At 42.5% G+C, this 23,193-nt stretch overlaps 1 protein-coding gene across 8 annotated transcripts in view; it reads left to right on the plus strand.

Moving 5' to 3' along the window:
- Nucleotides 1-12,288, plus strand: part of LOC138756125 (protein FAM221B-like) — a 42,858-nt gene extending 30,570 nt beyond the window's left edge. For 7 of the 8 annotated variants that reach the window (XM_069922775.1, XM_069922773.1, XM_069922774.1 and 4 more), the window contains 4 exons: nt 1,743-1,853; nt 2,778-2,981; nt 6,387-6,506; nt 12,081-12,288. In XM_069922775.1, coding sequence (XP_069778876.1) covers nt 1,743-1,853; nt 2,778-2,981; nt 6,387-6,506; nt 12,081-12,253 — 608 coding nt within the window. In that variant the 3' untranslated portion in view covers nt 12,254-12,288. Of the gene's footprint in view, nt 1-1,742; nt 1,854-2,777; nt 2,982-6,386; nt 6,515-12,080 lie in introns of all 8 variants that reach the window. The other variant, XM_069922776.1, reaches the window with a different exon arrangement.
- Nucleotides 12,289-23,193: the final 10,905 nt, after the last annotated feature.

Genomic DNA, 23,193 nt, shown 5'->3' on the forward strand with positions numbered 1-23,193 from the left:
TTTGCCCTCAGACAGCTCCAAGAAAAGTGCAGAGAACAAAACAAAGGACTCTACATCACCTTTGTTGACCTCACCAAAGCCTTCGACACCGTGAGCAGGAAAGGGCTTTGGCAAATACTAGAGCGCATCGGATGCCCCCCAAAGTTCCTCAACATGGTTATCCAACTGCACGAAAACCAACAAGGTCGAGTTAGATAGATACAGCAATGAGCTCTCTGAGCCCTTCTCCATTAACAATGGCGTGAAGCAAGGCTGCGTTCTCGCACCAACCCTCTTTTCAATCTTCTTCAGCATGATGCTGAACCAAGCCATGAAAGACCTCAACAAGAAGACGCTGTTTACATCCGGTACCGCACGGATGGCAGTCTCTTCAATCTGAGGCGCCTGCAAGCTCACACCAACACAAGAGCAACTTGTCCGTGAACTACTCTTTGCAGACGATGCCGCTTTAGTTGCCCATTCAGAGCCAGCTCTTCAGCGCTTGATGTCCTGTTTTGCGGAAACTGCCAAAATGTTTGGCCTGGAATTCAGCCTGAAGAAAACTGAGGTCCTCCATCAGCCAGCTCCCCACCAGGACTACCAGCCCCCCCACATCTCCATCCGGCACACAAAACTCAAAACGGTCAACCAGTTTACCTATCTCGGCTGCACCATTTCATCAGATGCAAGGATCGACAACGAGATAGACAACAGACTCGCCAAGGCAAATAGCGCCTTTGGAAGACTACACAAAAGAGTCTGGAAAACAACCAACTGAAAAACCTCACAAAGATAAGCGTATACAGAGCCGTTGTCATACCCACACTCCTGTTCGGCTCCGAATCATGGGTCCTCTACCGACATCACCTACGGCTCCTAGAACGCTTCCACCCGCGTTGTCTCCGCTCCATCCTCAACATTCATTGGAGCGACTTCATCCCTAACATCGAAGTACTTGAGATGGTAGAGGCTGACAGCATCGAATCCACACTGCTGAAGATCCAACTGCGCTGGGTAGGTCACGTCTCCAGAATGGAGGACCATCGCCTTCCCAAGATCATGTTATATGGCGAGCTCTCCACTGGCCACCATGACAGAGGTGCACCAAAGAAGAGGTACAAGGACTGCCTAAAGAAATCTCTTGGTGCCTGCCACATTGACCACCGCCAGTGGGCTGATATCGCCTCAAACCGTGCATCTTGGCGCTTCACAGTTCAGCGGGCAGCAACCTCCTTTGAAGAAGACCGCAGAGCCCACCTCACTGACAAAAGGCAAAGGAGGAAAAACCCAACACCCAACCCCAACCAACCAATTTTCCCCTGCAACCGCTGCAACTGTGTCTGCCTGTCCCGCATCGGACTTGTCAGTCAGAAACGAGCCTGCAGCTGACGTGGACATTTACCCCCTCCATAAATCTTCGTCTGCGAAGCCAAGCCAAAGAAGATTTTTTATGGGGAAGAACAGTTAGCGCAGCAGTGCCAGTGACCTGGGTTCGAATCTAGCGATTTGAGGAGCTTGTATCTTCTCCCCGTGTCTGCATGGGTTTCCTCTTCATTACATATGGAGTTGTAGGTTAATTGGGTGTAATTGGGGGGCACAGGCTCATGGGCTGGAAGGGTCTGTTACCGTGCTGCATATCTGAACAAGTAAATAGATTTTTCTAGTTTTACTTTCATTTAGCTATTATAGATCATTTTGCTATCTGCCATTGTTCTTTAAGGTATTTTTGCTAGTATTTAATGATGATTGTGTTGCTTTGAAAGGAATTTATATTGGATGGCGATGTCCTGATTACAAATGGGATTGCATTCGGGTTGGAATAAAATCAAAGTGCTTTTGTGGACATCTTCTTGCTGAACATGAGAAATTCACTGGTATGGAACAGCATTTCACACTTAAATTGATTATATCTGTTGGAAAAATGTTGAGCAACATCTCGCCGAAATCTGCCTTTTCTACTCGACTTTTGATCATCACATTTCTCAGCACAACAGTTGCTTGTGGAATTAAGTGTTAGGATTTGCATTCCTTTTCAATGATTAATTTGGTTTATTTGAACATAAGGCAATGAAGGAAATTATCATTCTTCAAAGCAGGGATTGATTATCTGATGCATAGGGTATAGAAGTTTTCCTTAGAATAATTCAACTGGAGAGGTTTTGGAGGGAAATACTTGATAGGGTTTCTTGTGATTACAAAACCTGTTAGTGGCAATCACAATTAAATGTCATCTCAAGCGACAGTCTGCCTGTCTCTTATGCTCATATTTAAGGAATAAATTATGTAGAAATTCAACTTTAGACTAAGAATATCGAACACTGAAACAGCTAAATCTAAAAACCTGAAGTTCAACTCTAGTCAATAATTAAATGGGCAGACTAGAGATATATACTAGAAAGACTTTATTGTCCAAAGTATTCAGAAATAAATTTTGTGGTTTATTTGAAACTTCAGTAAAATAAAAAAGTTAATAAAATGGCTTAACTTCTGTAATGAGTTTATCCAGTAATCTCCCAAAATCTCGGACAATAAAATTGACTCTTAGTGGCCCCACTTCAGCAAGATTCAACACTCATTGAGTGATGCATCATGGTCTTCACTCAACAAGAGAATCTTATAGCAAGAGATAACAAACCTATTCTTTTGACCATGCCTGGAAAAGCTGAACTGCCAACAATGAATCCTCTTGAGCAACACTCTTGATAAAACAGCAAAGTCATTAGATTCCATCTGGAACACATCAGGTTGTTTCCTGCCAGATGTTTTGGTGACTAATAATTTTTATTTCTTCTTGACAGGTACTAGTGCTAGGGTGCCCTGTACAGCTATTGGTTGCCAGTGCAGAGCTTTTGCATTCATTCCTTCCCGTCCTGAAGATGTAGGTGAATTCTGGCTGAGAAAGCGAAGAAACTTTGACCCAAGCACCTGGAGAGCTAAGTGCCGTTGTAAACACAACCATGAGGAACACAGCACTGCAGGAAGTCATAAATGCAACATCAGTGGTATGCCAATGGATCTGAAAACATCCATACACATGTTGATTTGTATTCCAAAATAGTTTCCAGCGTTATTAGGGATGATCAGAATTTATTGTCACAAACAAGTCATGAAATTCTGTGTTCTGTGGCAGCATGACAGTGAAAAATATTATAACCATCTTACAAAATTACTATTAAAATAAACAATAATAATGCATGAAAAGTAAAGCAGTGTTTTTGGTTCATTGATTATTCAGGAATCTGATGGCAGGGGGGAAGAAGCTGTCCTTGTGCTGCTGACTCCTTGTCTTTAGGCTCTTGTACTTTTTCCCTGATGGTAGCAGAGTGAAGAGGGCATGGCTGGGTGGTGGGGGTCTTTGAGGATAGATGCTGCTTTTTTAAGACACCACCTCATGTAGATGTGCTCGATAGTGCCTGTGATGTCGCAGGCTGAGTTAACCACCCTCTGCAGTTTATTCTTGTCCTGAGAGTTGGCGCATCTTTACGAGAAAAAGAATCATCTAAACTTGTTAATTTCCTTGATTAAGGGATTATATTAATGAAGTAGTGCTTTTAACAATAATAAGTTTTCATACATGTCTAAAATTTTAAATATATATACCCAGAAGACAACAATAAATTGGATGCATTGGCTTGAGCTAAACAATAGCACCTTGATGTTAGCATAACATAAAAATGCAAGAAATAGCAGGATTAGAAGCATTAGCCTTGACCTTGCTTACCCATTCATTGAGAACATAATGGTCCCTATTTTACCAGCACTATTTCCATTTTTCAATATTCTATTAAAATCCAGAACATTCTACATAAATGGCCAAAACGAGCTAAAGTATGTGCATCAATTATATAGATGATTGAATGATTGATAAATGTGTAATATAAGAAAGAGAAGAGAAAAATGTAGGGGAATGAAAAGGTGTTATGAATAAGATCAATTGATTTAATTGTCACATGACTAAACATTATTTTCATCTCCTGTTTATTATTGTCTGCCTATATAGCTTTGTCTCATGTTACAGCAATTAAGCCAAAGTAAAATCATTGCAATATGCATAATTTTTTCAATCATTATTTTCTCATTCAACGATAGTATTTTGTATAATGAACTATAGAGCATCTTATTTAATCTTACATTGATTTCAATAATTTATAGATTATTAAAATTTAACTGACTTCAAATGGTTATAACTTATCTGCCATTTCCTATAATCCCTTTCGATTCTAATGATCTCCTGCTTTTTTACTTCTTAAAATCTTTCTCAACAAGACTACATGGAATAGAGTGCAGTAGTCATATGCTCCATTTAACCCTTATTATTTCCACTTTTTAATCCAACTTTTTTCTAAGTTTAAGTGGTTAAATTTTGGCCTTACTGATTGCTAATACCACCCCTACCAAGAAAATGTTAAGAAAAGCAGCTAAAACAGCAGCAAAACCTCTGAAGGAGACCGTAGAGTCTGAAGAAGAAATGGGATTTCAATCTGAAGCTGAGTCAAGTGGCTAAAATGATGGCTGATCAATGACCACTTATGGAGCAATTAATGAAAAATATGCACCAATTCATGCCAAGTGTTCCCCCTCCTTTATATAACCAACTACTGTGGTATACTACTTGGCAAATTTGTATAACCAACTACTGTGGTATACTACTTGGCAAATTTGTAGATGGTGTTATTGTTATACTGAGCTATACAGTCATAGGTGTAAAGTGAGTAGAGCAGGTGGCTAAGAATGCAGCCCTGTGGTGCTCCAGTACTGATGGAGATTGTGGAGGAGGGGTTCTTACAAATCTTCACTGATAGTGATCTGGAGGTGAGGAAATCCATGATCCAATTACACAGCGGGGTGTTAACTCCCAGGTCTTGGAGTTTGCTGATCACTTTTGAGGGGATGATGGTGTTAAATGCTGAACTGTAATCGATAACCAAGGATCTGATTGTGGACCAGGAGGAAATCATTTCTCATCGAGAGATTAGCAGCGGAGAGGGTCAAGAATTTAAATTCCCGGGTGTCAACATTTCTGAAGATCTGTCCTGGGGCCTTCATGTCGATGCAATCATGAAGTAGGCTCGCCAGCAGCTATAATTCATGGAGAGATTGAGGATATTTGATATGCCACCAAAGGCTCTCGAACATTTCTGCATGTGCACCATGGAAAGTATTTTGTTTGGATGCATCACAGTCTGATATGGAGATGCCAATGAACCAGACTAGAAAAAACTCCAGAGAGTTAAGTTGGCCAGTCTCATCACAGCGTCAGTCTTCACTCCATTGAGGACATCTACAAGAGGCGGTGTCTTAAGAAAGCAGCCTCTATCCCTCAAGGACCCCCAACATCCAGGCCATGCCCTCTTCACAGTGCTATCATTAGGAAAAAGGTACAGAAACCTGAAGATGAGCACCCAGCCTCACAAGGACAGCTTCTTCCCCTTTGTTATAATATCTTTGAATGGACATTGAACCACAGACACTACCTCACTTTATCTTATTTTTGCATAATTTATTTATTTTTGATATGTGACTTAAATCAATATAGTATTTGCAGTGGAATGCTGCCACAAAACAATGAATATTCATCTCATTAAATTCTATTCTGATTCTGATTAAAACCTTGGCAACTTTTTACACATGTGTAGTGGAAAGTGAGCTGACCGGCTACATTATGGCCTGGCACAGGGGCACCAATACCTCTGAGCGGGAAGTAGTGGACACAGCCCAGGACATCATAGGCAAAGTTTTCCCCACCTTCGAGAAAATCTACATGGAACGCTGCGTCAGAGAGCAGCAGCAATCAATAAATATCCACTTTATGCGGGATATACTCTGTTCTCCCTACTGCCATCAGGAAAAGGGTACAAGTGCCACAAGTCTTGTACCACTAGATTCAGGTTGCTACCCCTCCACCATCAGTCTCCTGAACAAAAAATTCAATCAGAGACTCATTTATGGATTCTTACTTTGCACATTATTTATTAGGGAATATTCATGCTCTATAATGCAGTTTGTTTGCACTTCCTTCTTGATTAAAATTCTCTCTTTTATTTACTCTTTTCTTGAGTACAGTTTCTTTATTGCACTACCGATAAGTAGAAATTCTGCCTGGCCCACTCTGACAATAAATCTGAACTTTGAACTTTTTGAACTATGATGAAACAATGGAATGTTTCAATTACTCTTTGATGAAACAGATTCTATCCCCCTGCAATCAGGTAAAACTCTTTCTATTGGGACTGACAAATCTTCCTGCAAGGAAAATGGCCTCAACCCTGTAATTCAAACAATTTTAATTTTCATAAGTATATAAACCTAGCAATATTTAAATGTAAAAAAACAATTGTTACATAAGACACAAAAGTGTTGGAGTAAACTGCATTAATATTATTTTAACTCTTGTGATCTCTCCATAGGTTGCCCCTGCCCAAGTTTTGACTCCAATTTCCTCTGTGCTGCGTGTGATAAACATTGGGAACAACATCAAACATTCTTTGAAACGGAAAAACATAGACAAGAAGCTGGGCTCCCATATGGTAAAAAGGTGGCAACAAAGCCATTCAATTTTGTTTATGTTTTCGAATATTATAGAGTGTCCATTTTAATTGACTTTAGGAGAGCCCATTTCACATAATGTGAAATAACGTGGAGGAATGACATGAAGCAACTAATTTTTTAAATCACAATTATTTGTTGAGTATAAGCATACTATTTTCAGAAAAAAATAATATACCAATGTGATAAAACTAAAGTTTTACAAAAGGCTCCCAGTTTGTAGGATTTGGACACTGTCAATCATCTTTAACGTGTAATGATACAATCTGAAGAGGAGGGTGCGGAATGGGATGTTGAAGTGAGCATTAAATGAATAAAAAGGGGATTCATGATGAGTGGATGGTAAGTATTGACTTGGTGGGCCAAACAGCCTGTTTCCTTGTTGTATGACCATGTTACCCATGATTCTACATGACAAACTTTTCACAGGTACCCAAAACACTTTGTTTTCTGGGCTAAGTTAAATATTAAGAACTAAGTAAAAACAGTTTAAGTACAGGACTATAGAACTAGCCCATGCCAGTCAGGAGGATGGATTTATTAGATGAAATAACAGTTTAAGGAAGGTCAATGAGTCGAAATATATAAGTTGGTTCAAGAGATATCTGGGAAAAGTAAGAATATAAGAAAAGTTCAGAAACTAGAAGACAATGAGCTCTGCCTGTGCTTGAATAGATGTAATTGTATGACCTGTTCACATACAGATCTCAAGGTGCTTTCCAGAAGGATTATTGAATAAAAATTTGACACTGGGCCATGTAAAAAAATACAAAGAAATACATTTTAAAGCACATTTTAAACACAGAAAGAGATGTAGAGGCACAGAGAGGTATATTAAACAAATTCCATAGTTTAACAGCTGAAGGCATTTTTGCAAATAAGGCAAATAATGAGGCAATTCAAATCAGGGTATCTCAGAATGAGAGAATGGGGGATCTGAGACCATATGTGGATTTGGAAACATACAAGAACTGGGACTCAACATCCCTCTCTATAATTGGATTCTGGGCTTCCTAACAGAAAGATCACAGTCTGTCTGGGTCAGTAGCAGATTGTTGAGTACCATCACACTGAGTACTGGAACCTCATGGCTGTGTGGTCAGTCCGCTTCAGTTCATGCTACTGACACACAACTGCATCACCAGATCAAGCTCCAACAGTGTGATCATTTGCTGTTGTTGACCTCATCAGCAACAACAATCAAGTCAAGTCAAGATTATTGTCAACTGATTGTACAAGTACAACCTGATGAAACACCGTTCTCCGGTCCTCAATGCAAAACATGCAGACACAAAACCAGACATAACACACAGACAGACAAATGCAGGACAAGTATTTTATCTATAAAAATAAATATTGTTTTGTACAAATTAGAGTCTTGGATGGTTAGTGTGTGCAGTTCATTTGGTCGTTCAGCATTCTCACTGCTCATGGGAAGAACAAATTCCTCAGTCTGGTGGTATTGGCTCTGATATTCCTGTTTCTCTTCCCCAACAGAAGCAGCTGAAAGATGCTGTGTGCAGGGTGGAAGAGCATCTTGGCATCACAGTGTGGTATGGTTGCTACAGAAAAATGGATCAGAGATCAATCTACAGGACCATAAGACTGGCAGAGTGGATCACTGGAGTCTCCTTTCCCCCCACTGACATGATCTACTGGGATCATTGTCTGCAGAGGGTGTGCAAAATTATTGGATTCCACACAGCATCTTTCAGCTGCTCCCATCAGGAAAAAGACACAGGAGTATCAGAGCCAGCACCATGAGTCTGAGGAACAGCTTCTTCCCATGGGCAGTGAGACTGATGAATGAACAAAGGGACTACTCACACTAATCATCTGAGACTCTTGTATTTAAAAAACAATATTTATTTATTTATTTGATTGTAGGAATACTTGTGCTGCATATGTATTGTTTGTCTGGTTGTGTGTCTGCGTGTTTTGCACCGAGGACCGAAGAACGCTGTTTCATCAGGTTGTAACTGTACAATGAGATGACAGTAAACTTGACTTGACTTGAATTGTTTATTATCATGTGTGCAGAGATACAATGAAAAGCTTTATGTAAGTGCCATATGGACAGTTCACAAAAAGTCACCACCCTCCAGCACCACTTGAATCCGTGACAAAGTACAGAAATCAGTAACAGGATTAATGATGAGGATTTAACTAAAACGTGTCAAGCAAATCACATTCAAAATTTAAATCAAAATTCATTGTCCCGTAACAGTCCTGGCTCATGTCTGGTCCCCTCTCTCCCTGATAGCACCGGTCTCCACTTCTCTGTCCAGTTGACTCCATTTTCCATCTCTCCTTATTTCAAGAAGTTTCTCAAAGTGTGACTTTTCAGCCATGCCTTTGTTCCCTATTTCTTCCTATTTCAAAGTTCAAAGTTTAAATTTATTGATGGTGTACATACATAACATTGCATACAACCCTGAGATTCTTTTTCCTGTGGGCCAGGTAGAATTTCTACTTATTAGTAGTGTAAACTGTGCTCAAGGAAAAGTTATGTATGCAAAAAAAACAAATGTAGACAAACTGATTGTGTCAATACAGAAAAAATAAATATTCAGTAATAAATAATATGTAAGGTAGGAGACCTTAAATGAGTCTATGATTGAACATGATGGTGGAGGGCTGACAACTATTGTGAATAGGTCTTGTGGCATCTATACTTCTTTCCTAATGGCAGTTATGAGAACAGAGCATGTGTTGGGTGGTGTAGATCCTTGCCAATTGATTCTGCTCTCCCACAGGAGAGTTCCATGTAGATTTTCTCGATGGTGGGGAGAGTTTTGCCCTTTGATATACTAGGTTGTGTTCATTACTTTTTGTGAGACTTTTTAAGCTCAGAGGTATCAATGTTCCATATTAGGCTGTGATACAGTCGGTCAGCAAAATTTCTGATATCATACCAAACCTCCACAAGCTCCTGAGGAATATGAGGCATTGACGTGCTTTCTTCAGGATGACAGTAGTGTGTTGGGTCCAGGAAAGGTCCTCCAAGATTGTGACTCCCAAGATTTAAATTTGCTCACTCTCTCCACCTCTGATCACTGGATCACACATCTCTGGTTTTCCCTTCCTAAAATTGACAATTAGTTCCTAGGTTTTGTGATTCTGAGTGCAAAGTTATTATTAGTTCACCATTCCGCCTCTGTATTCATTCTCCCTCCTATAGGCTGACTCATCTCCCCTTTTTTTAAAATAGTCCACTATTGTGGTATCGTCAGCAAATTTGTAGATGCTGCTGTTGTACTGAGCCACACAGTCATAGGTGTAAAACGGGTAGAGCGGGGGCTAAGAACACAGCCCTTTGGTACTCCAGTACTGTCGGAGATTTGACTGATTGTGGTCTGGAAGGGAGAAAATCCAGGATCCAGTTACTCAGTGGAATATTGTGGCTCAGGTCTTGGGAGTTTTCTGATTAATTTCGAAAGGATAATGGTGTTGACTTTCGAACTGTAATCAATAAAGATCATCCTGATGTACAATACAACTGTGATTATCTGAAATCGGATTCTCCGGAATCCTCAATTACCCAATTTTTAAAAATTTTTTTGGATAAACGAGGATATTTGAAATCCTCATTTATCCAAACATTTTTTGGAGCCAAACTGACCGGTGATGTCAGGCTCCCAGCAGTGGCAGTAGCGGACCTCGTGATCCCGGCGCCGGCAGCAGCGCAGTGGACCTCGGGCCTCTGGCGGTGGCAGCAGTGGGTCCAGGCTCTTGGTGGCAGCATATGCCTCAAGCTCCCACGGAGGAGCGGAACCCTTGGGTTCCCAGCATGAGCGGAGCCCCTGTGGGGAAGTGTCGGTGATTGGCGGTGGCCAGCATCATTTTGGTGAGAATTAAGTTTTATTTTTATGCTTAAAAAGCTGTACCTTGTTTGTTGTTGTATAAACACATCTCCATCGGGCACACAAAACTCAAAATGGTCAACCAGTTTACCTATCTCGGCTGTACCATTTCATAGGATGCAAGGATCGACAATGAGATAGACAACAGACTCGCCAAGGCAAATAGCGCCTTTGGAAGACTACACAAAAGAGTCTGGAAAAACAACCAATTGAAAAACCTCACAAAGATAAGCATATACAGAGCCGTTGTCATACCCACACTCCTGTTCAGCTCCGAATCATGGGTCCTCTACCGGCATCACCTACGGCTCCTTGAACGCTTCCACCAGCGCTTTCATTGGAGCGCTTTCATCCCTAACGTCGAAGTACTCGAGATGGCAGAGGTCGACAGCATCGAGTCCACGCTGCTGAAGATCCAGCTGCGCTGGGTGGGTCACGTCTCCAGAATGGAGGACCATCGCCTTCCCAAGATCGTGTTATATGGCGAGCTCTCCACTGGCCACCGTGACAGAGGTGCACCAAAGAAAAGGTACAAGGACTGCCTAAAGAAATCTCTTGGTGCCTGCCACATTGACCACTGCCAGTGGGCTGATATCGCCTCAAACCGTGCATCTTGGCGCCTCACAGTTTGGCGGGCAGCAGCCTCCTTTGAAGAAGACCGAGAGCCCACCTCACTGACAAAAGGCAAAGGAGGAAAAACCCAACACCCAACCCCAACCAACCAATTTTCCCCTGCAGCCGCTGCAACCGTGTCTGCCTGTCCCGCATCGGACTTGTCAGCCACAAACGAGCCTGCAGCTGACGTGGACTTTTACCCCCTCCATAAATCTTCGTCCGCGAAGCCAAGCCAAAGAAACATTATTACAAGTGATTTGCTGTTGCTACTGGGTTGTTTTTAAAAAATGACCGGTTCTCCGAAAAAAATTTTATCCGAAATTGGCCTGGTCCCAACCATTTCAGATAATGGGAGTTGAACTGTATGCATCTTTGCTGTCCAGGTGTTCCAGGGTTTTGTGTAGAGCCATAGACAGATTTCTCATCTGCATTAAAATTTCCTTTAGTCCTAATTATTAGTTGTTCTTCCATGTCTCCCTGTGTTTGAATAACCCTATATCAATGCAAATATACCTTGCAAGAATATCAATGAAGCATAAGATTTAAGTTAATATAAATATATGTGGAATAGAAAATTTCAATCCCAGGGAAGTTGAATAACAAACCTACAGGTATTTGCTATGGAGCACAAATTATGCCACCGAATGCTTTTTATTTCAAGTATATAAAAGGTGTAACTATAAAGAGAAATTTTGTTCTAACATCTGTTTGGACAACAATTTCAAATTCTATATAGTTCCATGCAATGTTTTATTCTCTGGCAAAGGTAGTAAGAAGTTTATACATGTAGTCATAAGAATACAGTATGTGTTTAATTACACAGTCAATGTAATTTGACAGCCTATAATGTCAGTGGGGAACTTTGTCCAGAGGCAGTGAGAACTGAAAATTTGGCTATCAAAAGCCAAAACTTTTTAAACATGAATCAAATGTGCGATATTAAAATTTTAACAGATGTTCAATTTAAACAACTAACAAAGAAGGTTTTTTTTATTACAGTTGATCACTTCTAAAATTATTCCAGGTATGTTTTTGTATCTTAAAATAACTTTTTTTTGTCATTAACATAATTTTTAGGTGAAGCCTACTTGCCCTTTGCAGAGATGCGGAATTTACGAAATGCAGTGCTAACAGGGAATGAGGAGGACGATTCAGCATACTTGCACATTGTGAGTGGCACTGGGTCCTACTCACGTCTCGGACCTTCTTCCAATTCTTTACCACCAGACAATACCAAAGGGGGATTTTGAGCCATGTGTCACTGAATAAAAAGTCCACAAAAATATTTTTGTCTTGTTTACATTTTGTGTTATCTATAAATCAAAGATGGTTGAAAAGACATACAAGAGTGAGCATAAAAGTATTTTATAGCTGCTGCCAAGTTTGAAATAGGAAAATGCAACTAATCATTTCATTGAAAAAAAAGTTACAATCAAGAAAGCTTTTGGACTCTCTATCAAGCTGTGTTGGAATTAGACCTAGTTATAGAATGTTGTATTTGAGATTAGACCTAGTTATGGAATGCTGTATTTGGGATTAGACTTAGTTATGGAATGCTGTATTTGAGATTAGACCTAGTTATGGAATGTTGTATTTGGGTCTTGGTGAAGAGTTCAAACCCAAATTATGGACTATTATTTTTCGCCTACTGATGCTACTTAATCCGTCGAGTTCTTCTAGCAGATTGTGTTTTCTTTTGAATGGAAGAGCCGACATGGCCTGTTTCCGTGCTGTAAACGGTTATATGGTTATATGGTTATGTTAGGTTACCAGAAAATAACCTGAATGTAGTAGCTGTTAGTCGTCTAATTCATTTACAATTCAACTCCATACTAATTATTTTGGTCATCCCATTTACAGGCATTTCCCTTCAATCTGGCATCTATTATGGTGTTGCATGTTCTCATGGGGATTTGTGACATCTGCAGCAGTAAGGCTTTTCAATCAGTCAAAGTAAACTATCCCTCATTGGACATGTAGTTTTGGAATCTGGAAGTGCCATTCATTGGAATCTTCCATTGAACATTAAAATCTGAAATGCCTTGAAACAACTGGTCTCATCAGAAAATCCACGTATTTGCTTTAAAATACCAATTTATAACAGAGAGGTATTGCTTCTCAGATGTTATCTTAGGAGGAAAAATCAAAGAAAATAATCTAATTTTAATCATCATAATGGATCCAAAATAAAGTTTATGAAAATACCTATAGGATTAAGGAGCGGAGATAATAGAATCAGTATCAGAATTTATTGTCAGGAACAAGTCACAAAATTTGTTGTTTTGCAGCGCCATCACGGTGCAAACATTCATATAAACCACCTTCCAAAAATAAAAATAATGCACAAAAAGTCAAAGTAAGGCAGTGTCTGTGGTTCATTGAAAATTCAGGAATCTGATGTCAGTGGGGAAGAAGCCGTTCTTGTGCTGCTGAGTGCTTGTCGTTAGGCTTCTGTATCTTTATCCCGATTATAGCAGTGTGAAGACGGCACGGCTTGGGTGGTGGGTGTCCTTGAGGATAGAGGCTGCTTTCTTAAGACACCACCTCTTGTAAGTGTCCTCAATGAAGTGAAGACTGACACCCGTGATGAGACTGGCCAAGTTAACTCTCTGGAGGTTTTTCCAGTCTGGTTCATTGGCACCTCCACACCAGACAGTGATACATCCAATCAGAAATCAGTCAGGAACATGGAACCAGAGACTACACAGACAGTGTTCACCCGGTGTGTCAACTTTAAGCTGATTAAAGCTGATTAAAGCCTGTGGTACAGTCTTCTTGAGTTTTGTGTTTGTTTGCTTCACCACAGCACACCACAATTTAATCATCTTAAAATTTTGAGGACCATGGAGAGATTCCTCACCCTTGAGAGGCTGGACATAGACCCTCAGGACCAGGAGGTTCCAGCTTACTTTTAGATCTGGAAGCATGCGATTGAGGCGATCATCCACACTCAAGCAGAGGTCATCAATATTCACCAAACTGGGCCCCAGTGGTTTCTGCCATCAGGGACTGCACAGACTTTGAACCTGTAATGGCCACCCTGGAAGATATGTACCGGCCCCTGACAAATATACTCTATGCCCAGTACCTGGGGGCTCTGCAAAAGCTAGTACGCACTTGCACCGTTGAAAGAATTGCCCTGCGAGGAACTCGCACTGCTCTTGATGAAGGAAGAAAGGCCACTTCACTAAAGTGTGCCTCTCAAACCCACCGGGAGTGCTGCTGCCCTCCACAACCAGCTGGGAATGCCTCCTGACCCTCTGGGTCCCTCCATGTACAAGTGCCAGGCGACGCCATTACCCTGCCTGTTGCGTCCACCTGCATTGATGTCACTTACGGCCCGGCCGTCAAACCACGCTATCGCCTCATGCTCACCATGGGCACTGCCACCGAACCTGCCCATACCGATGACATCACTTCCGGCCGGATTTCCACCCGCACTAATTATGTCACTTCCGGCTGAACTTCTGCCTGCAATGGTGGCATCACTTCTGGCCCGGCTGAGCTGACACCTTGTGTGTCCCCTGGGCACCGCCATGATGGGCCAGCTGACCCCCAGCCGCACCAACCCGAGCCACACCCACAGGCCAACCATATGTCATGGTCAGCACAGGACTGTGCACTCGTCACAGCCCATGTTTCAAAGGCCACCCATCGGCTACTGCTCACCACAACTTTCGGGGTGTACTGACTTGGAACCCAAGGCGGTCCTAGCGTTCACCACACTGACGGAGGACATTTCCCATGAGTACTATGCTAAACTGGCTAATGCAAAGGACAGTAGACACTATATAGGATAAATTACTATGCACATTTACAATTTGATTTATATTACTTCTCAGCAAATATTAAATTGAGATGTGCCATTTTTGAAAAATAAAACCACCTTTTTTTTAGGATGTAAAATGTGTAAAGTAAAAATTACACAAAACAACACAATGCTTGATTGAAAGGACTGGAAGGAACCTATCCTTTTCAACTTCTAAATGTTCAATAATTAAAATAATCAAATATGAGTTGAGATTTTCTTGTTTTCTTGGAATGGAGCATATTCTTTGGATGATCCAGATGATTTGGTTGGCAACCTGGGTTCAAGATGAGAGATCAGCTGGCTCAGTTTTGGGCCTAAGAAGGAATCTGGGTGCAAATTGTCTGCTGTATTGAGCATGAAGTGAAAGACAAAAGTCTCCAAACGCTGTGATTGTAGTTAAAAACACAGATATGATGGAGGAATTCAGCAGATCTTGGAGAGTTCCTTCAGCATTTCTTTATCAAGATAAATGACTCCTTTCAATTGAAAAGGTGAAAGTGATTTATTTTAATTTCCTTTACTTGAATTTTAAATTATTATTTTTAGTTAAAATAAAAAGCAAAAATTATAAAATAAAATTATTTGTTTTTAACATTTTGTTATAGTTAATGGGAGTTATATTGGTGGGCTGGAAATGGATTCATGGTGATGGTCAGGTTAATTTCCATTAGAAAAGCTACTGGAAGTCTTTTGCTTCCTACACATTTTGGGCTGCTGATCATGAAAATTGCCTTTAAAAGTTCCTATCATGTACTGTCTTTTAGATACAACCTATTTTATGATTTCTTGTCATATTTGAAGTCTACGAGTACATTGCCCCCAAAGCAAGATGTTTTAGTCAGTTCAAGCATAAATGGGCCTGCACTCAGTGCAGGTGCTATGCAAATGTTGACTTAGGTCTAGGCATACTTAGTATAGATGCAGACAGGCTATAAAAGCAGCTCACATATAAAGGTGCTGTGTATTGCATGAATATAGATTGAACACATGTACATGCCAGAGGTGCAGTGCTGCTGGATGGAGCTCACCAGAGCGCCACTCCAGGCACCTCATTTGTTGGCTCTGGCACCTCCTTGTCGATGTTTTGGGTGAGCTCCGGCACCTAAAAAGTTAGCTCTGCGCCCCTGGTTGATGTGCATGTTCTTCAGGCAATAGCACAGTGAGTGTACTTAACACTTGTTTATTGTCTTCAAGAAGATGCAATACAGCAGAAATGTCTCAACAGCTGTGGTACATTTTGCTGCATGTGTGGCTCAAAGATGCAGCATGGCTGCACTTATTAAGAAAGGCTGAGCTTTGGTTGTGAAATTGGAGATCAAGTCAAACCCTGGGCTCCTCACATTTGTGTGCAACATGTGAAGTCAACATGAGAGCTGGGCTCAGAGTTTCTTGGAAGTAAATTGATTTAATGTTTCTCCTATGTGATACAGCAAATCTGAAATTACCTTTGTGTTCATCTTGAAGTTGTTTATCATAATCCTCAATTTTTTTTGCAGGAAGCAAATCTTTTGAAAAAAAAATTATAGTCCAGTGTTTACTTAAAAGGGGGTGGGCAACAAAATGGTAGGATCAGCTGGAATTGTCCTTCCTGGGATAGTTACTCCCAACTCTGCACGGTGCATGTCGTCAGTTTTGCTGTGGAATGACCCTTCGCGCCTTGGCCTCATTCCCATGGAATCTGCTCCATGTGGTGGTCAGGCATCATGTGGGATGGGCCACAGGGGAGCGGCCGGAATCCTTGTCCTTCACCCCAGCCTCTGTTATCAGCAGCTCCGTCCCAAGACCATCCACTTGGCTGATATCCCCGGGTGAGTGAGGGATCGGGCAGGGAGTTTGTTCTCTGCGGGGCCATGGAATTCGCGGCTCTGCCCTCTGATCCCCTCAGCTTTAGACGCAGACAAATTCATGTCCATTTCGCCCCGTTCTTGGTTAACATGAAACTTTACTCGCCTAGTTCTGATTCCTTTAAAAAGAATCGCCCCAGTAGAAGTGTTTGCTGTTCCTATGGCAACTCGACTGCAGCTGGCACAGTGGGTTTTAATTCACATTTAATCATTCTCTCTCTAGCTAGTTACTGTTTTGTTAATTATGGAGAATCCCGCGGAATTTTCCACGTTAAAAGTGTTATCGAAGCACAAGCTGTTTCCCTCTGTGTTGTGTTACTACAGCTGGAGGATTTGTAAAAGTGCCAACAACATCGTTTAACTTTCTTTTCAGGAAAGAATAGAATTTGTTGATGAACAATTATTATCAGTGCTTTTTGTTTCTCTACCTTCTATATGTCCATGCTTCATAAACAAGCAGGGGTGTTCAAATCAACAGTGGTGAAGTGTTTTAAAAGGCTGGTGTTGAAACATATCAGCTCCTGTCTGAGCAGCAAAGATGGGCCCATTCCAATCTGCCTACAGGCAGCAGGTTTATGGCAGATACCATATCTCTCCTTCAACACAAAACCCTCAAACACTTGGACAACAAAGACCCATAGATCAGGATGCTCTTTATTGACTAAAACAGTTTCTCTACTTTCTATATGTTCCTATTCATAAATAAGCAGTGGCACTCATATCCACAGTGATGAAAGCCTTTTGAAAGGTTGGTGCTGAAACATACAGTATCAGCTCCCGTCTGAGCGGCGACATGGATCCATTCCTATTTTCCACCGTGGCAACAGGATTACAGCAGATGCCATTGACACTCAAGGAGCTGACATTGAGTCACTGATCTACAGGCTTTTATTCTCAATGGATAGGGACCTCATCCTGTGTTGTGACCCAGCCTTTCTGGGGGAACATCAGGCTGATGGAGGCTTTCTACAAGGTCAAAAGAGGGAGGGGCTGCAGGTGCAGTCACAGGATGGGGTGGAGCCGGGTAATCGGGAAAACAATACAGTTCAGCAGTTCACCCCTTGTTTTTTTATATTGTCCAGTGGGCTGACGTGGGGCACAAAGTCTTTCAAGTTAAGCCAATCTGGTAGCTTGATCTTCTGTACTGACCGGTAGAATGCTGATAGTGGGATTGCGGCCTAGACCACTGTCTCATTCCGGATCTCCAGCACTGTGCTGACCGTGAGGGGTGGGAAAGGGCCATCGTATTGCATAGTGACACTGGAAGTCTAGCCCCAACAGTACTGGCACACAGAGCTGCAGCATAATGAGGAGCTTAAAGTCTCTATATGTTGTGTCCTGCATGGTTAGTGTCACTCTAGTATAGCTGTGGATTTCTGCAAAGTGAGATTTTAAGGCTAGGGCCACTTTGTAGGCCACTGGTTTAGCCTCAAAGGAGTAACATTGGACAGTATCTGGATGAATAAAACTCGGTGCTTCCGCTATCAAAAAAGCATTTAGTCACCTGGTCGTTGATGGAGATGTCCATCATGGAGCTGGTGAGAGCTGTTCTGGTCCAGCACCTCTGAAGCCAGGGTTGGTCTGTGGTCTAACCCACACTGAGGGTCTGTCAAGGGTCATGATAGCAGCGCCCCATTTCACAGCGTTGTCGACTCTAGAAGATGCCAGCGTCCAAGATGGCGGCTACCATGCCGTGCACGCGGCATGCGTGCCTTGACCCTTGTTCAGTGGCCCTTCTTCCTGCACTTGGAGCACATTGTGTCTCTCACAAGGCACTGTTTTCAGGGGGCTTTGCCTGACCACAAAAGTAACACTTTGGGTGCTCCTGGGAGACAATAGTTGTGGTGGGCTCATTAATAGGCCACCGAGTTTGGTGGTCTGTAGACCCACATTTCAGGACAGTGACCCCTGTGTCACAGAGTACACCTCTGTGTTGCAGAGGGCGATACCCAGCAACACTGCAAGATAAATCACTCCTTTTAAATCTAACATACTCTGCTCAAGTAACTGCTGGCATAGTCAGACCTGATGCCTGCAACATAGGCATTTCGGATCATGTCCTTCTTAATTTGGGCTGCTGATATTGCCTGGAAGTTGCACGCCGGTGTGAGTCCTTGCAGGCCTTGGAGGAACTCATCACCCAATTCACCCGGTCGCTGTCTGGGTAGCCAGCATATGTCTGGTGCATACCTCGTTAAATTTCATCTTGTACATCCATTGCTTCCATGTATGTGGTGGCATCCCTGATCATGGGGAATACTTGGCGTCCAACCTGGGAGAAGAGAAGATGCATTCTGTTTGTGTTGGTGGCCACGATGCCCACTGAGATTTGAAGGAAGACCTCAAAACAGCATAAGCATATAACCATATATAACCATATAACCACTTACAGCACAGAACAGGCCAGTTCGGCCCTACTAGTCCATGCCATAACAAATCCCCATCCTCCTAGTCCCACTGACCAGCACCCGGTCCATACCCCTCTAGTCCCCTCCTATCCATGTAACTATCCAGTCTTTCCTTAAATGTAACCAATGATCCCGCCTCAACCATGTCTGCCGGAAGCTCATTCCACATCCCCACAACCCTTTGCATAAAGAAATTTCCCCTCATGTTCCCCTTATAATTTTCCCCCTTCAATCTTAAACCATGCCCTCTCGTTTGAATCTCCCCCACTCTTAATTGAAAAAGCCTATCCACATTTACTCTGTCCCTTTTAAAATCTTAAACACCTCTATCAAGTCCCCCCTCAATCTTCTACGCTCCAGAGAAAAAAGCCCTAGTCTGCACAACCTTTCCCTGTAACTCAAACCTTGAAATCCTGTCAACATTCTTGTGAACCTTCTCTGTACTCTCTCTATTTTGTTTATATCTTTCCTATAATTTGGTGACCAAAACTGTACACAGTACTCCAAATTTGGCCTCACCAATGCCTTGCACAATTTCATCATAACCTCCCTACTCTTGAATTCAATACTCCGATTTATGAAGGCCAACATTCCAAATGACCAGAGCTTGAAGCTGACTGAGGCATCCACCGACTGTGGATTGATCTCCAGTTTGTCGGGTTTCAGGAATTGGTCCATTATTAGTGATAAAAACAAAAATTTTGTCAATAAAATTGACACACAGTAAATAACTTGAGAAGCTGAGAATGAGTCACTGATCTACAGGCTTTTATTCACAATGGACAAGGACCTCATCCTGTGTCATGGCCCCAGCTTTCTGGGGAAGGGTCAGAGTGATGGAGGCTTTATACATGGTCAAAAGAGGGAGGAGCCACAGGTACAGTCACAGGATGGGGCAGAGCCAGGAAATCAGGAATACATTACAGTTCAGCAGTTCACCATAGTTCACATAGTTCACTGGTTCTACACTTGGACAGTGTAAGGTAAAACATCATGAGATGGGAATGTGTAAGGAGTTACCCTGTACAGGGCTGTAACAAGAAGGGGAGGTGTCCTTGTACTCCTGTTAGGTAAAACATCATGAGATGGGAATGTGCAGGGCTGTAACAAGATGTGAATGCATCCTTGTACTTACAAGATAAGAGAGACATTGATGGATTGAGAGGCAGGAAGCTAGCAGGGAAAGGATAGCAACAGTTTTAGTCATTGGACAAGTAATGATATGATGATGTTCTAAGCACATATCCAAGGGTATAAAAAATCACCATTTTGCTGATAACGGCAGAATGCATTCTCCGACTAACATGGTTAGTCGCAAGTGTTACAATCCGGTAATAAAGAACAAAGAACCCTGATTTCGACTCAGTCTGGTGTTTGTCTCACTCATTCATGAACAAAGCAGACCTAACAACAGCAAAGACACATACATCAGGATGCTCTTTATTGACTACAGTTTGACATTCAACACCATCATTCCCACAAAACTGATCAATAAACTCCAAGATCTGGGCATCAATACCCCATTTTGTAATTGAATCCTGGATTTTCTCACCTCCAAACCCCAATCAGTGAGGATTGGTAAGAACATCTCATCCATAATCTACATCAGTACCAGAGCACCAGAGGGCTGCATACTTAGTCCCCTGCTCTACTCGCTTTTCACCTGCGACTGGATGGCTTGGTAATAAATGGCAATTAGTCAGCATGTAGGAGGGAGATTGGCTGAATGGTGTACTAACAATAACTTGGTATTCAATGTCACCAAAATCAAGTAGCTGATTGTGGACCTTAGGAAGGTAAAACCAGAGGTATATGATCCAGTATGTAAATTTAAATTCCTGGGAGTCCCTATCTCAGAGGACCTGTCCTGGACCCATATGTAAATGTAATTGTGATAAAAGCATGTTAGTACCGTTACTTCTTCAGTAGTTTGCAGCGTTCTGGATGATAATGGAAACTTTAGCAAACCTCTACAGATGTGTAGTGGAATGTGTGCTGACTGGCTATATCATGGTCTGGAATGGGGCACCAATATCTCTGAGCAGAAAGCCCTGCAAAAAGTAGTGGATGTCACAGGCAAAACTCTCCCCACCACTGAGAAAATCAACATGGAATGTTGCTGTCGGAGAGCAGCAGCAATCATCAAGGATACGCACCTCCCAGGACATGCTCTGTTCTCGCTGATGTCATTAGGAAAGAGGTTTAGGTGGCACAAGACTCGTACTACCAAGTTCAAGACTCCTAAACCACAAACTCAATCTGGGACTCACTTAAAGTCTCTTACTTTGCACATTATTTATTATTGAATATTTTTTCTGCTCCCCCTACCCCCCCCCCCACCTTGCTGGCCCAACCAACGCGTGGTCTCTCTACCCTCTGCATCAATCCCCTGCCACTATTCACCAATCTTACCCTCAACTGTCAACCAGTCGCCACAAAAAGCAGGTGATACAGTGAGGAGGACAAGGTGTTTATTATAAAGGTGGATGTATGACAACTCCTGGATGAGGGGATTATCAAGGCCAACACCAGCCTCTGGAAAGCCCAGGTAGTGGTGGTCAAGGGTGGGGGTAAATACAGAATGGTGATTGACTATAGTCAAACCATTAATCACTGCACGCAGCTGGATGCGTACCCCCTCCCTCACATTGCGGATATGGTTCTCCAAAATAGACCTGAAATCCACCTACTACCAACTCCCCATCTGCCCTGAGGATCACCAGTACACAGCTTTCAAGGTGGATAGTTGCCTCTAACACTTCTTCATGGTCCCCTTTGGTGTCACCAATGGCATTTCCATTTTCCAACGGGAGATGGGCTGGATGGTAGACAAAATAATCTGCACACCACCTTCCTATATCTGGATAACATCACAATCTGCGGCCACGACCTGCAAGATCATGACGTGAACCTACAGAAATTCATCACCACCACCAAATACCAGAATATGACCTATAATAAGTGTGTTTTCTGAACTACCTGACTGGTGATCCTTGGCTGGTCATGGAGAATGGGGTAATTGGCCCCGTCCCCAACCACATATGGCCTCTGCTTGACCTCCCCTTTCTTCGCAGCCTCAAAGCACTGAAAAGTTGCCTGGGGTTCTTTTATTACGCCCAATGGGTTCTGAATTATGTGGATAAAGCCCACCCCCTTTTCAAGTCCACCTTCTTTCCCCCTACAAATGAAGCATGGGCAGCCTTCTGCCGCATAAAGGAGGGCATCACAAAAGCCGCAACCTATGTGGTGGATGAATCTGCCCCCTTCCAGGTGGAGAGTGATTCATCCAATTTTGTCCTGGCCTCCACCCTCAACCGGGCAGGTCGTCCTGTTTCTTTTACACTTGCACCCTCCAGGGCCTTGAAGTCTAACACTCCTCTATAGAGAAAGAGGCTCAGGTGAGAGTTGAGGCAGTACAGCACTGGAGGCTCTACCTGGCCAGCAGATGTTTTACTCTACTCACAGACCAACGGGCCATGGCATTCACATTCAACAATAAGCAGTGGGGTAAGAAAAATGATAAAATTTTGAGGTGGAGGATCAAGCCCTCCACCTACAATTACGGCATCTTGTTCCAGCCAGGGAAACTCAACGAGCCCTCAGAAGCCCTGTCACAAGGGACCTGTGGCAGTGCACAGATGGATCACCTCAAAGCCCTCCACAATGACTTCTGCCATCCCGGCGTCATGAAATTTTTTCACTTTATCAAATCTTGGAATCTGCCAGGCTCTATTAGGGATGTCAGAGACATGACCAGGGACTGCAGAGTTTGTGCAGAATGCAAGCCTCATTTATAACAAATGGACAGGGTGCACCTGTTAAAAGTCACACGCCCCTTTGAACGCCTGAGCATGGACCTCAAGGGCCCCCCTTCCCTCCACCAACCACAATACCTACTTCCTTACGATTATTGATGAGGATTTGCGGTTCCCCTTTACCATTCCTTGCCTTGACATGACCACCACCACAGTCATTGGGGCCCCCAGCAACCTGTTAACCCTGTTCAGGTACCCATCATACATCCACAGTAATCGGTGGTCCTCATTTATGAGCGATGAGCTGTGCCAATTCATGCTAGCCAGGGGTATCACCACCAGCAGGACCCATAAGCTATAAACCCCGGGGGC

This window comes from Narcine bancroftii, chromosome 3, assembly GCF_036971445.1.
Source record: "Narcine bancroftii isolate sNarBan1 chromosome 3, sNarBan1.hap1, whole genome shotgun sequence".
Classification (NCBI taxonomy): Eukaryota; Metazoa; Chordata; class Chondrichthyes; order Torpediniformes; family Narcinidae; genus Narcine; species Narcine bancroftii.